This window comes from Falco naumanni, chromosome 17, assembly GCF_017639655.2.
Source record: "Falco naumanni isolate bFalNau1 chromosome 17, bFalNau1.pat, whole genome shotgun sequence".
Classification (NCBI taxonomy): domain Eukaryota; kingdom Metazoa; phylum Chordata; class Aves; order Falconiformes; family Falconidae; genus Falco; species Falco naumanni.
In genome coordinates this window covers 2564192-2580342 of record NC_054070.1, presented here as the reverse complement: position 1 = coordinate 2580342, position 16151 = coordinate 2564192, and the positions used below count along the sequence as shown (strand labels likewise).

Sequence of the window (16151 nt, the reverse complement as noted above, 5' to 3'; positions counted from 1 at the left end):
GGTAGAATCTTTCCCGCTCGGAGGACACGCATTCGAGCCCCGTGGTCTGGTACCAATGTTTGGCCGCCAGATGGCAGCAGCGCTCCACCAACCGTGCGGCTGCAGTACCCAAGTATTTTTCGCTAGATGGCAGCAGCGCTCCACCAATCCCGCTGCTGCAGTACCCACATTTTTTCGCTAGATGGCAGCAGCGCTCACCAACCCGGCGGCTGCATTACGCAATTTTTTCTCGCCAGATGGCAGAAGCGCTCCACCAAGCCCGCAAAGACACGAGGGCCGGCTCAGAGGAGCCCGCGGCGGCACCGAGCCCCTTCCCGGCCCGACGCAGAACGGGAGCCCCAGCCCCTCCTCGGCCGGCTCCGGGCCGCGCTGCCCGGCGGGGCGGGGCCGGGACCGGCGGGCGTGGGCGGAGCCGGCGGGCGTGGGCGGAGCCGGCGGCGGGCCGGGCCCGGCCCCGGAAGGTGGGTTCATTTCCGGCCCGCGCGGCGCGCTGGAGCGGCGGTGGCGGTGCGGGGCTTACCCGGGACCCCGGGAGCCTTTCGGGCCGGGACGTGCGGCGGCGCGCTGGGTGAGCGGTCGGTCTGAGGGCGGCCGGGGGCCGGGGGGCGAGCCCGGGCGTGGCCGTCGGGCAGCGGCCGACCGGGGCGGGACGTGGCGGGCCGGCGCTCGGCCGCGGCAGGGAGCGCCTGATGCCGGCGGCGGGCGGGCTGAGGCGGGCGGCCCGGCCCGGGACCGGCGGGGCTGCCGGCGGTTCTCGTCTCCCCGGCAGTGACGGTGGTCAGCGGCCTCCTCACGGTGCTGCCTTTTTTTTTCTCGGAGCTACGCCGCTACTTCAGCGAGGAGGTGAGGAGCGGCGGCGGGGCGGCCCCGGTGCTCCCTTGTGGCGGCGGGGCCCGGGAGGGGGGTCGGCCCGCGGCGCCCTGCCGCCCCCCCGCCGCCTCCGGGTGCCCGGGCAGCCGCCGCAGCTCTGCGCGGGGCTTTGTCTTTCCCCCAGCCGCCGGCCGGGGCCGTGGCAGCGGGCTGGGGCTGCCTTGGGGCCTGCGGTAACGCTGCCGCGGGGGGCGGCTCAGGAGCCTCTTCAGCCCCTGCGAGCGGGCAAGGGGAGGAAAAGCAAGCCGGCGGCGGACTCCGCCTCCCCCTCCCCATTGTTGTTTTCTCTAAAAAGTATTACAGACGGCAAGCGCTTAGCTACCGGGGAGGGTCGGGAGGCAGCAGCCCGGGTGTCTCGCTGATCCTGTGTCGTGATAGTCAGCTCCTGGGCCGGAGCAGCTGAGGGGACGAGGCCTTTGGATTTGCTTCCCAGTGAAACGGGGCTCTTTTGTTTTTTCTTTGTATCTAGGTTTATCCGGAATTGTACGTTGACAGATCAAGGGGAGCTCAGCTGAAGGTCAGTCTAGATGTTACTTTTCCACGTGTGCCTTGTGCTCGTGAGTCGGCCCGCTGACTGCGGAGGGATAGCTTTTGTACTTGCCGAGGGCCCACGAGGCTCCGTGTGCCCGCTGCTGCCGAGTGCTGCGCTGCTGCTTGGGCAACAGCCGGGGAGGAATTGTTGGTCCCTCGTGGTTACACAGCCAGGCCCGCTGGGCGCTTAAACCAGCGTGTCCGGTCGGGCAGTATTATTTTTCTAGATTGTAAATGAGCCCGAGGCATAAACCGATTTGCATTTCTGTATGGCGGTGTACTTGTCAGAGAGCTCAGTCGCACTGACGGAGCTGGCACAGAGTTCCCTTGGGACTCCAGACTTGACTGTCTCGTTGAGAGGCTCCAGAGCCTGCTTGGGAAGTCACTTGGCAAGGCACAGCTTTGCCGTGAATTTTGTACTTGAATTTTGACTGTAATACCAATGCCACATCTTAGCCTTTCTCCAGAAGTTATAAAAGCAGAATGAGCATTAAGAATCTGATTACCTTTTAACTAAATTCAAAACTAAGTTGCGGGATAAAGTGACTGGAAGTCCTGCAAGTCTGACTGGGTATTGCTGCCGTGCACGTTGTCTGCCTGTCTACCTGCCTCTTCTGCTGTGGTAATTCCTCTGGGTAATGCGTTGGGCTCTGAATGTAGTGCATCTTGACTTCCTCCTGATCCCCTGTGATGTTATTTTGCCTTCCTCACGTTTCACAGGGTGTGGGAAGGCCGGAGAGACTGGAAGCCTCGGCTGTTGTGTGTGAAGAAGCTATGAGCCTTCTAAGAGAGCATGTAGCCAGCAAGCGCATCGTGGTGCTTCGGCACCAAGCCGATACGACAGACCTCAATGTTTTTTGTGAAAAGGTATCACAAGGAAATGTGCTGATGTTGAAGGGGGGAAGGTGGTAGGGGAAGAGGTAGGAGGCAGTTTTCAACCAATTTTAGGCTTAACTCCTGTGTTCCTGAAAATGGTTCTGGGCTTTGAGGGGTTTGCTTTTGGCTTTTTGCCTTAAGCACGTCTACCTTTCAGGGTAACGCTTTCTTGGAAGTTGGAAACGGTCCTTCTGGGACACCAAACCAAACCCCGTACCTGGGAGGGCCGTTTAGGGTGTTGCACCGTGTGTTTTATTCCCTGTCAGTCACTTGACACTAGCTGTACATGCTCTCCCGGTTTGGCACGTTCTTACCCTGCTGGCCGAAAGATTCTGTCTTTTCACTTCCTCGGCTTGCCACAGGCCATAACAAATGTGTGTTCATAGACCACTTTCCTTGCTCGCTGCTTTCAGATTTGAGCATCGATGCCATGGACGGAGCAGGAGAGCCTCAGCAGGACGTAGAGCACAAGCCGTTTAAACAGCGCTTGGATAAAGCTGCCAGTCGTGTGACTCCAGAAGCAGAGAGATGCGGTAAAGATGCTATTCTGTCATTCTTGGATGGATGCTCTCACAGCCTTTCCATCACCGTATGCCTGCTATGAGATTCATGGGAACAAGGGACGGCTGAATTCACAGCGTTTTAAACACCACAAACTATTGACAAGTTTATAGGACACAAGTCTATTACACTGGCAGATCAGACAAGCTCCTGTGTGTGTGTATATACGTTATACTCGGTACTTTTGCGAAGCAAGTCTTTGCCTGGTCCCTCTGAAATTGGGACAAGGACTCATTGATGCATTTCAGGAGCAAAGCTGCTGAGTGAATAGGCTTTTCCTACTAGAAATCAAGCAGCTGCTCTGGCAAAACTTGACTTTGGTTGCATTTTTAAATCCTAGGAGGCTGAGAAACGGGACGAGCTGGTTAGAGGAAAGAGCCTCTCTCCAGGGAAGGCTCCGCTGACTTGACCCTTAAGCCTAAACTTGTGTCTTACTATGTTTGCTTTGTGTGTGTTAATGCATACCTGATTAATAGATTTCAGTTGATTTATCAGTTACGAGTTGGAGTAAGTGGTCCTTGGCTACATAAACCTCTCCTCTGTATTTTTTGACATGTTATGGCTTACTGTTCTACTTTAATACAAACCGGGAACGATTCTGGTAGTGTTGCAGTCTAACGGTAATACTGCGAGACTTTGTCTTTCTAAAACGTGAGGTCCTTGTTATCTGTTCTGGGAGATAGTGTAGTTCTGTGTATTGGCATGAACTAAAGTTGCTGATTTGTTGTAACACAGATTTAGCTTTTCTGTTCTTAAAGCTGAAAGGCTAAACTAAGCCAAGAACTGAACAGTGGGTAGGTACGAGACCTTCTGGTGTCACAGAAGTGAGGTGATGGCGTTCTTACTGTTGTGTCATTTTAGCAGCCTTTCTGTATTCAGAGGCTGTGGCGTGACAAATGTAATGTCTGGGGTCAAACCCTGCATTTTTGTACCCAATTCTCTGTTTCCACATATGGGCCTCCTGCCTTACTTGTGTTGCCAGCCTCCACTGGGGTTACTAGGTCTGAACCGGTTGCTCTCGCTCATTATATTATCAATGGAGAGGAAGAGAAACTTGCAGGGAGCAAAGTGTCTCATCCAGGAGAGGCATTTTGAAAGCGATCAAATTGCACTGCATGCAACGAGCAATTTCTTCTGCTGTCTGGAAAAAGGATATGGCGAGTTTGATTTCCACCACACGTGTGGCAAGTTAGATTGGAAGTGTCCACCCACCTTTGTGAAACTCTATGATTATCAGTTTCTGTTAGTAACACTTGATGTTCAGTCAGTTATTTAAATGGCAACTACAGCAGTATTGTCTGGTAAAGGAAAAATCCACACAGACGTGGTTACCGCTGGGCTTTAGTCATGACTCAGAGCTGGGCCACCACCCCCGTGGGTGACAGAGAACCAAGGGATACAGCGTAGGTTATATACGCTTATCAGATCATTAGTCAATGTCTGAAGTTTTTAGGAGTTTCTTTTGGTCCTGTCAGTTCTGTGAATCCATCACCTGACTCTGTCCCAGTTGATTCACCTGCTTGGTTCCAGTCTCTGCCTCGGTTCCAAGCTCCTCCTTGGATCGTGATCTTCTTTCTGCCTGCTTTAACTCACAGGCTCCTTCAAGCGCGCTTAGTCTTTGAAAGAGCAGTTCCTATTCACATGCACCAATTTTTCCAAAACTGCCTGTGTTTCTGAAAGCACGCGTGTCCACAGATTGATCATCTGTTGCTTCTCTGTTCTCCCACTGATTAACTGGACTGGGTTTTAAACCAGCCTTGGATTAGGGCTATGCTAGGGACGGGGCCTGGTTCTGCCACTTAGCTGCTTCGGCACTTTAAATTTCTTAGTTAAAAATACATTTTATTTAACATTAACCTTAAATTTAGTAAAGCATACCTAAATATTATGGAGCGGTATGTGGAGGCTTTTCCTGATCATAGTTACATTAAAATAGTTAATAGCTTAATGATTTCTATGGTAGGTTGCATTCTGTGCTGGGGTGTCATCTCATTAATTTCCCCTGGATGGCGATAGAGAATTGAATTTTTTTTTTTTATTTTTATTTACTGTTTCGTTTCCTTTTAACATGGACCGAGTTTTCCAGCGTCAGGTGTCATATCTGCATGCAAGTCGAGGACCATGTTAACAGCACAAAACTTTGCATGTGGGGTTTTATGTACTGCAGTTTCTTTATAGTATCCAAGCTGTGTGCAGTACCTCTGGGTGCTCTCTGAGATAACTCGACAGGCAGCTACCGATTGCATTCAGAAAGCTGTTACTAGTTGCTGTATCTTGAAAGACTCCGTGTGTTGTACAGGTGTTCTTCAAATGGCAGGAATCATGGCTTTGGCAAAGCATAGGAATTATTAAGCTGCATTCTTCCCGATGCTATCTTTTAGTGTAATTACAGGATCAAAACCCATACTGGTTGAATTCTTAATTGTACTCTCAATTTGTTTGAATGTTGTAAGCTGTAGAAAGCAAGTCTCATACAGTGGTTTAAGAATGGGTACATTTTTCTAAAATTTTTTATTTGCTTGATCATAACTACCATAAAGTGAGGTTAACGATTGATTTTCATGCATATTTCATACTTCTTAATTAAAATCTCTTTTTTTCCTGTGGCTAATACAGATGTCTTAAATACTCACTTCTGTCCACCTGTTATACCTCCCGATCTCAACAAAGAGGGTCCCGATAACATTTTGTGCCCTCAGCAGTGTGTGACTTATCACCTGCCCCGACCTTAGTTATCAGAGAAGCCGCCTTTTTGAGGCTTGTAAGAGGGTAGTGCGGCGGTGCCTAGACAGTGAGCCTTAGAGGGCTTTTGTAATCCAGCAGACTTGGTCCTGTCCTTCAGGATTTGTGAGTGGAACAGCCTGGTTTTAAGGGGCCTCTTCCAATAAGAACCCATGTTTCTGAAAATTTTAGACATGCAGTTCCTTGGCTCACTTATTCCGAACTCCAAAGTTTACAGACCTTTCTTATTTGTTTTGGGAAAACAAAGGTCTTGTTTGAGTTTTCTGGAGGCATGTCTTGCCCTTTGGCAGGTTTCAGCTGTCACCAGCTCTCATCTCCTCTGTAAAGAGTCCCTCTGCAGCCTTCTGCATTTAAGAACATATTTGTGCCCCAGCTGTACTGTGGCTGTGCATTCAACACACAGGTGGCACAGACACTTGCAGAATTGTAAAATCATGACAAAGATAGAAATTCCTTGGAGATTTCTAGTAAGCCAGTGGTTAATGTGTGTGCATTGTCAGCATCGTTGTACTGGAGAGCTGAGTGTCAGTTTTCCACTTGGGAGATTCCCACTGTGATCTAGTTTCACAGCAATATATAACTGTGTTCCCTACATATCTTGGGACAGGATTATGCGCTATGCGCTGCTGTCTGCTATTTAAAATGTTGTTTGTGTAACAGGTCCTGTATCGGTCGCAATTTGCTGTTTGGGTCTGCTTTAGACAAAGTTTTAACAAAGCCTTTGTGCAAGTCACATCTGATCGGCGCTCCGGCAAGGCTTACAGGTGGCTGGTTCTCTCTATGGAGGGTGTTCTTCAGATGGCAAACGCTACTCTGCTTGTTGATCTTATTTTGCAGCTCGACAGGCCCTGTGCATTCTTTCAGGTGAGCTTCGGGTGCAGGATGCACAGATTCTGATACAAAATCATTTCCTTCATGTGTAGAACAGTTTCTGTGCGTAGAGCAGAAGTACCAGGTAGTGTTTCTAGACGTGCCTCGTCACTATGAATCCTCTTTTGTCTTAGAACTGGGGAAAGAAGAAGAAAAGGTGTTTGATCCAAATGCTTTGGATGCCAATTGCTGTGAAAGCTGTTACGGGGCAGAGTCAGAGGACATTCGGTAACCTTTACATCTTCTTAGTGCTTGAATCGATACAGTTCATGTGGCATACGTGTTGGAGGTTTTTTTCCAAAATGTCTGTGAAGGTCCGTGCAGTGAAATCCTCCTAGGCACCTGTTCAGAGAATGGTGAGAGCTGTTGTGTTATAGTACGCCTGTGCTGCGCTCACGATTGTTAAGAGCGTGCACAGTTAGGTTGTGTGTTTTGTCTGCATGCCTGTTTAAGGGCAGTAGCACAAAGATTGTATCTTAGCAAACAGAACCTTTTCTGGGATTACTTGGTGTCCAGAGGGGAGCTGTGTAAATTATTTCACAGTTCTGTGAGCTGTCTTGGAATAAAACCCAGTTATGGCTTTGCCTTCTCGCTTCTGCTGCAGACTTTGCATCCTTATGGGAGCAAAGACCAGACACCTATCACTCAGACAAATGATGGGTGTCATTCCGTGTTTCTCATTCCTTCTACCTGCAAATTTGTGTAAGAATGGATTCGTGATAGTCCACAGGTTCTGGACTATCCTTTGCTATTATTGTCTCTGTAGTAACTTAGTTTGTCACGTCTGTCAAGTTGCATCCTTCCCCAGAGGTGTTTCCATCTTGAGGGATTCATGATTCCAGCCTTCAACTTTTTGTTTTGTCCAGCACAGCGTGGAACAGAGACAGACAATTGTTTTTTCTGGTGAGCGTGATAGAGACTCTGGTGAGTCCAGAGGTAGCAGAGCAATGAAGAAAGTTTGCCATTAACCTTGCCTCCGATGTTGGCAGTCTTTCCCTAAAAACGGAAGAAGGGAGGAATAGGAACAGGTAGATGCTGTGTTCGCATGGCGAAGTTCCAAGCTGCTCAGAACTGTGGGAGACTTCCCACAGAAACAAATGTCATTTCTGCAGCAAATTTATTTGCCAAGAATGGACTTGGCTGTCTGAATGGACAACTAAAGCCCTCTTCAGAATTAAGCGCTGCATTAAAACAGCTTGCATCCTCGTGCCAAAATCTCAAAAAGTACGTCAGGAAACTCAAGTGCCTTCAGGAGCATTAGACCACCTTTCAGTGTCCAGTTTCTGAGGTTTGCTGCTTTGAAATAAAATCCACCAGGGATTTGAGTCCTGAGCTGGAGTGTCTCTTTATCGCTGTAAAGATGATAAGATGATGTTTGTGCTCTTGCAGGTGCTGCAATACTTGTGACGATGTCAGAGAAGCATACAGGTGACGAGGCTGGGCCTTTGAGAACCCGGAGAGCGTAGAGCAGTGCAAGAGGGAAGGATTTAGCCAGAAAATGGAAGAGCAGAAGAACGAGGGCTGCCGAGTGTACGGTTTCCTGGAGGTCAACAAGGTGAGAGATGGGTTTTGCCGTGAGCCTGTTGCATGGTGGTGATGAGCGTCAGAAGGCACAGTCGGGGCATTCTGCTCTTCTTTTTCCAACTTTAAGTGTTCACAGGACTGTAATAACCCCTGGGCTCAGCAAGGTACTTGTGCCTGTAGAGGGGTTCAGTAGGAGGGTCAGGAAAAGGGTGGGAAGGGGCTAGTTCTCTATTTCATGAGGTGGGCTGGCTGGAGAAGCTTAGCTTTTTCTACCATCTAGCTAGTGAGTCTTTTTACCGAGGTTTCTGGAGGGGGAGAGGCAGCTTCTTTGAGGTGAGGTTGTCCCACCTGCCCTTCTAGTCTCAAAACAGAGACCACCGGTGGGTGCTGGAGATAACAGCAACCAACAACTTGTCAGCAGAGGTGCTGGAGGGAGTGAAATGTTCCCTTCTTTAGAAAACCAGTGGAAGCAAGACTATTGGAGTTGTCAAGGTTGAAGATGCTTAAAGAGATGTTTTTTGCAACTGGTGTATGAAAATGTAGTACAAGATACGCCAGATGACTATGTAACTACCCTGTCATTTGGCAGGTTACCGAGCTCAAAACACTTGGATGTGCAGGTTACGTACCCAAGTACATTCTAGCAGTCAGGCCCAGGGTAATTTTTTTTTTTTACTACTTTATTTCAAAATCTGGAGGTTTTTTTACATCTTTGTGTACTATTCCTGGAGGCAACATTTTTTATTTCTGAAAAACAAAACCAAAACCAAACATACCCCACCCTTTTGCTCATGAAGCCAGACATCGTGTTTTGAACATCATCATGGGTGCTGAACCATTACAGGACCCTGTGCCACAAAGGTGGTGAGCAGGAAAGATTCAAAGGGGAGTGCTGTGGGTAGCAAGGGTCCAAGGGTGCGTGGGTGTCACTAGGGAAATTTCTGGGGGCCCTTGTTAGGCACTTGGACTTTTGCACATCTCCATTCTCATCGGGTCTGCAGTTAACGTGTGCGATAGGTTTGCACGGACATTCACAGGTGTAATGTAGCGGGTGAGCTTGATGCATTGAAATCTTCCAGGGCAGGGTGTGTATGATTGCTAGCGAGTGTCAGGGAGGACTGACACCTAATATCTATATCATGTTCAAGATTAAAATTTGAATAACCTTTGTCTTTTGGGAGATTTTGGAGTGTGGGGGTTTTTTTGGTGGTAGGTAGGTTTAGTGCTTTATTTTTGAACACAGCTTGTTTTCATGGATGCAGACATAGGACCGCTGTTGTTTATTGTATTAAGGGTTTTCTTACCCTGCCTGCTCACCCTCCCAGCTACTTTCTCCACTCCGTTTCTGTGATACCTTTTGATATTTCCTACAGCAGCAGTTGGTTCCCTCCCACTAGACTTGATTCCTTCTTCTTATTTTTATGTCCGCTAAAATACTCTGCGTAGAACAGTTGTTGTCAACATCGGTATGTGATTATGGCTTTCCACATGGCTGCCTGTGAGGAAGAGGGGAAATTCATATCTTTTAGGACAGTATTTGCTGGTATTGTCACCCATGACAATGAGTTGCTTATTGTCTATCTTATTCAAACAAAAATTTGAAAATCCAACCGCCGGTATGACTGCTTTGTTTATATAATTCAGGCCTTTTAATGAAAGATTACTGTCTCCTACAGGTAGCTGAAAATTTCCACTTTGCACCGGCAGAAAGTTTCCAACAGTCTCATGTACACGGTAAAGTATTTTCTTTTCCTGCTTATTGTGACCTTTAGCTTCCAAGTGTTTCAGACCATTTCCTTTGAACATCTTTGCATTGCTATCTGTGGTAACAGCAGCACTGCTTCAGGGGGGAGGACACTGGTGAAATTTTGTTAGAGATGTTTAGAACTATCGGGAAAGAATAGAAAAGTGTTCTCTGAAGGTGCTGCCACATGGGTCTGGGAGAACATGGAGGAGAATGTGTCTGGGCAGTCTCTCGGCCTCACTTGTTCTACAAAACTTTGCTGCCCTGCTGTAAAACAACCTCAGGTACGGTGTTGGGTCCAGGACCTGAATATCAGTATCTCTGGAAGGGATGTTTTGGAGAAAAGCTTTTGAGAATTTCAAGGCAATTCAGAACTTTCAGAGTAAAATTTCAGTCATGAAGAACTTCGACTTCCTCAAGTATATATAAATACACAGTGGCTGGAACGACAGTGGTAGTTTACAGAATCGTAGAATGGTTTGTGCTGGAAGGGACCTTTAAAGGTGCCCTAGTCCAGCCCCCAGCAGGAAGCAGGGGTATCTTCAACTAGATTGATTTAAAGAATCATTCACCAATATTCGAGTGAGCGGAGGAGGTTATCTTTATTCACCAGCGCTGGGTGCATGGGGGATCGCTCCACCAAAGTCATGCACACCAAGGGGACTTTTCAGTCCCCTCTTTATACAGCAACTCAGACCTATTCATTAACTTTCTGGGAAATCGTTTACATATTCATTACAATTCCGGGAACCCATTTACATATCTCACTAAGCTAGTGACCATGATTTAATTCCTTGTCTTTGCCATGTTGTATAAACAACAGGAACTTAGGACCAGATAGCCTTTTTAAAGATGACAAACCCAAGGACTTCGCAATTAGTACATCCCTCATGTTAGCAATAAGGGTCCTTGGACGTTTCCCAACTTTTAGATAAAAATAAGTACATCATCCTTTAGATAAGTGGCACATCATTCACCATTCATTCCCCCCTTTTCTAGTAACTTTTGCAAATCATTTTGCAACTACAAAAAAATCATTATGCCTTATGATCGTTCTTTGACAGCACCAAACAAAACATTGAAGTAATACACATAATATTCCTAAAACTATTACAATAAGTATTACAATAAAAGCATGTTTTAACCATTCCAAATTAGGTAACCACGAAGTCAGTTTGTCCCATATAACTTTAAAACTCCATGATAAATCGTCTTTAGTAATTTCATGCAGGATCTGCACCTTGTTCCATATCTCGTGGATGTCTGTTTAATCATTCCATCCATCAGATTGGGAACAAGTGTTTTGCCCTGGGTTTCCAGGACATGCTCTCCCTGTCTTGCTTCAAGCTTTCCAACGACAGTTATTATCACTTTTAATAAATATTGTGGTGGTTAGGCTTAATATTTGTAAATCAAATCTGGGACCCAACTTGTATGTTTTATTATCAAATAGGCAATATCCTCCACCATCGTCTGGCTCTTTCCAAAAGTCTGGCCAGGTAGTCCATTTGTCATCGAGATAATTCCAGTTTTGGGAGGCCACCCCATACAGTATTATTTTGGCACAAAAGTGTGAGCCTCTCTCTGACGAGATTGTTGCCGGAACCCCAAAGTGGGGGATAATTTCATTTAACGATCCCTTCGTTACCTCTCTTGTTTTGTTTGTTCAACAAGGGGAAGTTTCTGGCCAACCTGAAAACGTATCAGTCATAACTAATAAATATCAGTACCCCCCTTTTCTTGGGAGTTCGGAAAAATCAACTTGCCACTGTTGTCCTGGATAATTTCCTCTACTAATGTTCCCTAGTTTTATTCTGTTTGCTACATTGGGATTATTACGTTGTTTTATTACAGTATATAAGTTTCACCCTATCAATTTCTGATTTAGGCTTTTATATAACATATCAGCTCCCCAATGACTCTTATTATGTTCTGTTAGGGCTGTGGTCCATATTAAATTGGATGGTACCACTATACGGCCATCTGCCAAATAAGCCCACTTATTTAATTTTATTTTACCTTTCATGTCCTGAATTAACTTTAGGTCTCCTTTAGAATAATTTGGCTCCTCATCTGTACTTACAGTTTGGATTTTACCGTCTGGTATTAAGGATAGTTCCTCCTTTTGTACTTTCTCTGCTGCTCATCTAGCCTCATGGTCGGCCAGGCGGTTTCCAGTTTCCAAATCAGTGCCTCAATGGGCCCTCTTATGTTCTTCCTTCCTGGATACCCTCTTATAACAGAGGGGGCCATTCCTCACATCAAGGTCTGGCATGGCACATGTCCCCACCGCTCAACGCCTACTGGGTTGCAGCCAGCAGCAGAGCTCAAGATCTTTCTTGGTGGCAAACACCGAGGCCAGCCCAGTCTTGCCCTTGATTGTGGTAGGAGGCACCTGACCAACCTTATTCCTTGTACTTCGTTGTCAAAGCAGAGTTTCATCTGCACATCCCGTAACAAGTCACTGTCATGGCAAAACACACAGATTTACATTAGTAGAACGACTACAGAGTGTATTTTATTTCAGTTTTTATGCCAATATCCCCCCAGCCCTGCTGACCAAGGGATATTCTTTTACCTGAACTAGGCAGGCCTCCCGCTTATCATTTTTACTGTAGCAGGTAAAGCATTTTTCGCCTTACCTGGAATTTATTCCCAGATATACCTGGTTAGAGATTTCTTTTACTTCAGGGAGGTCCTCTTTTCCACTTTTCTGTTGAATTAAAGATAAGCTCAAGATTTCAAGTAATTGATCATTTTTAACTTTTGGTTGCATTTCTCCTTCTTCAAACGTTTAGATGTTCTAACAAATCTCATCCCAACAAAGATTTTGGTGAATTTGGCATTCTTATCTGTTTTCTTAGTTTGTACTTTAAAGGTTTCAGGATGTTTTCCTGGTGACCAGCAGCTCCCACAACTGTAACAAATTCTTTTCACTGAAGTTCAACACCAAATAAGTTGTTTCAATGAACAATTGCCAAAAAACAGATTCTAATTTTTTTCTGGCCTTAAGCAGAGTGATAAGTTTTCAGCTATTTGCCTAGAATTACCAGAATATTATTTTTTTTCTTCCAACTCCAATTTTGAACATGTAACAAGACAACATATAGAACAAACAAGACACAGAGCGCTACTTCAGTTGTTACATTCTAGGAATTCCCCAAATCTGAAGACAACCTAAAGGAAGTTTTTAGCTTCCCAAGTCTTAAGACAATCAAATAGGGCTATTACCCTTTTTTTTGTGCCAAAATAATACAAGTGAGTACGGTATTGGGAATAGATTGGCAATTACACACCCCTTACAGGCCTCAAGCAAGTGGAAAAGTAAACCACTTAATTAAACAACAGATAGCGAAAATAGGACAAGAGACACATCTAACTTGGCCACAGTCTCTTCCCTTGGCATTAAGAATATGAACTAAACTAAAGAATATGGACAAAGGAGAATTTGAGCCCTTTTGAAATATTATATGGGAGACCATACCAGTTACAATTTGCCAGAGAAGATTTAAGGCAGTTAGGGGAGGGATGTTTGTGTGAATATGTGAAGACCCTCCAGGGACAATTAAAAGTCATAAATAAACAAGCATTGGGAACAAGGGCCAGAGGGTTGGATTAACTAGTCCGTTCCTTTAAATCTGGTGACTATGTGTATATAAAGACATTTTCAGGGAAACCTTTGGAAGAAAAGTGGGAAGGACCCTATCAGGTGCTGCTGACAACCTTCACCGCCGTCAAGATAAGAGAACAACCAGCCTGGATTCACTACTCTTGGATAAAGAAGGCTACTGAGAAATCATGGGCTGTCACCCTGGCAGGACCCATGGGACTACGGTTCTTTAGATCGTAAAGAAATCTCCGGAGACACAATGGACTGTCAAAAAGGATCAGGGACATTTGTGTAAAGTTATTCTGATCTTAATTGTAACTGTTCTAGAGATATCAGAAACTGAAGCATGGGTAAACAATACCCATCTTCAAACATTGCAAATGATTGTTAATGCTACAAAAGCTAAGGAATGCTGGATACGTACCTCTCTTCCTAAAGGAGTCTTGATAACACCCCTGTATGGGGTGGCCTTCCAAAACTGGAATTATCTCGATGACAAATGGACTACCTGGCCAGACTTTTGGAAAGAGCCAGACGATGGTGGAGGATATTGCCTATTTGATAATAAAACATACGAGTTGGGTCCCAGATTTGATTTACAAATATTAAGCCTAACCACCACAATATTTATTAAAAGTGATATATATAAAAGTGATAATAACTGTCGTTGGAAAGCTCGAAGCAAGACAGGGAGAGCATGTCCTGGAAACCCAGGGCGAAACACTTGTTCCCAGTCTGATGGATTAAATGATTACTGGATGTATACGTAGATCAGAGTAATCAAATTGAAACAGATATCCATAAGATATGGAACAGGTTTCAGATTTTACATGATGGTTAAAGCATGCTTTTGTTATAATACTCATTGTAGTAGTTTTAGGAATACTAATATGTGTATTACTTCAATGTTTTGTTTGGTGCTGTCGAAGAATGATCATAGGCATAGTGATTTTTTTATAGTTGTAAAAGAATTTACAATAGTTGTTAGAAAAGGGGGAGAATGAATAATGGGCTATATATGATTTATTTATAGAACGGTGTGCTCATGTTTATCTGAGGAGACCCTTATTGTTGACTTGAGGATGTACTAAATCCTTGAATGGGTGACATAGGGAGTGTGCTAACTGTCCAGGCACAAGATATGTTAATGTTGTTAACTTGAGGATATGCTAGGTCCTTGAATGGGAGTGTGCGAATTGTCCAGGTGTGAGATATGTTAATGAGTTCCCGGAAAGTTAATGAATATACATGAGTGACTTGTATAAAGAGGGGGCTGAAAGTTTCCCTTGGGGTGCATGACTTTGGAGCGATCCCCCAGGCACCCAGCACTGCCGAATAAAGATAACCTCCGCTCACTCGAATATTGGTGACTGATTCTTTAAATCAAAGATGCTCCTCTCTCCCTGCCCAAAGAACAACTGTGAGCCTCTTCCAGAAACCATTAGTGGATGAAAGTGTCACCTCCACCATGTGGACAGCCATGTTTAAGTGGCTGCCATCGTCACCACCGCTGTTGTCCGGTGGCTTTGCAGCTGCTGCAGGGACACGTACAGCAGCTCATGGGCTCCGCACCCACCTCCAGCCCCCCCATCTCCCCTCTGTCTCTCCCAGCCTCCTATACCTCTGGAAGCCCTGGCTAAGCAGCCTTCCTCAGTGGAAGGGAGACACCATTTTGAACCATCAATTTCTGAGTTAATAAACTCCAATCGAATGAAATTCAGTCCCTCTTCCACAGATATTATGCAGCCAGATATAGTTGTACTGACCAAATTATCTTTCAAGTCACTGAGACTTGTTTGTGTGGCAACCAGTATGTAATTTATTCATATTGGTTTACACGTGTTGTCCAATTAAATTGAGGACAAGCATAAGCCAGGCAGCACTGCCTCTAGAGCTGTTGGCTGAGCCCAATGATACCCATGGGCAAAGGTTTCGGGCAATGAATATTAATTGAAGCCAGAAATTTATTTTGCCTAATTAAATACTATGAATTGGTTGGTGAAGCCACTCGATAGGGTGGGTAGTGACTATAACCCAGAATGGGGCAGAAGGTCAGCTCAGTTATTACCCCTCAAGGGCCATCTGGCAGGATCATGAGGAGGTGTGACCTCTGCAGCTAAGCCCAGTTAGCAACTGTGATCCTGTTTTAAGAGAGTCATAGTTACTCCTGCCATTTACCTGGGAGTAAAAGGAGTACCTCTCCCCACCAGACAGCCCTTGCTGCTGCACTGTGGGGCACCTGCTGGAGTCAGAGCTAGGAGCCTCCAGCCACAGGGCTTGCCCCTTACTGCCAGCGTGCTTAACAACCCAGAGGCAAACACATCTGAAAAGCAAAACCACCCTGAAATTGTATTTCAGCATATTAAAAAAAAATAAAGAAGAAAGAGGAATTCAGTCAGAATAAGGGATACAATAGTTGAGCTAAAGAAGGCATAGGCAGTGTCTCCTTACAGCCAGCCCCTGGGACACTGCTGTGAGGTGTCTTGCTACCAAAGCCAGGCAGGCAGAAGGGCTCCCCTCCTTTAGTGTCCCAAGATCCTGGCCCTGGTGCCTCAGACATCCTGTTGCAGCTGCTTGGTGTCCCTCGATCCCCTGTTTTTGCTGGGTGTGTTGGTGCCCCAGAACATCAGGTCACGTCAGGTGATGTCACTCTGAACCTGGTGTCACCATGCTACCACACAGTCAACGTTCTTGTCTGCCAGCCACAACTGGGGTTCACACCACCGTCTTCCCTGTAGGCATCTGCCAAGCACTGCTGTGAGAAGGGTAGAGTGCTTGGTGGCTGGTCCCAATACCATCCCTGTGCATGGGGTCCTGAGGACC

At 46.1% G+C, this 16151-nt stretch overlaps 1 protein-coding gene across 1 annotated transcript; it reads left to right on the top strand.

Moving 5' to 3' along the window:
* Positions 1-212: 212 nt before the first annotated feature.
* LOC121098552 (endoplasmic reticulum-Golgi intermediate compartment protein 3-like) lies at positions 213-14686 on the top strand. The gene is given in 6 exon segments (XM_040616674.1): positions 213-568; positions 2691-2810; positions 6585-6678; positions 7840-8005; positions 9651-9708; positions 13380-14686. Coding segments are annotated over 5 exon segments (552 nt in total). The 5' UTR covers positions 213-568; positions 2691-2707; the 3' UTR covers positions 13511-14686.
* The last annotated feature ends 1465 nt before the right edge of the window (positions 14687-16151 follow it).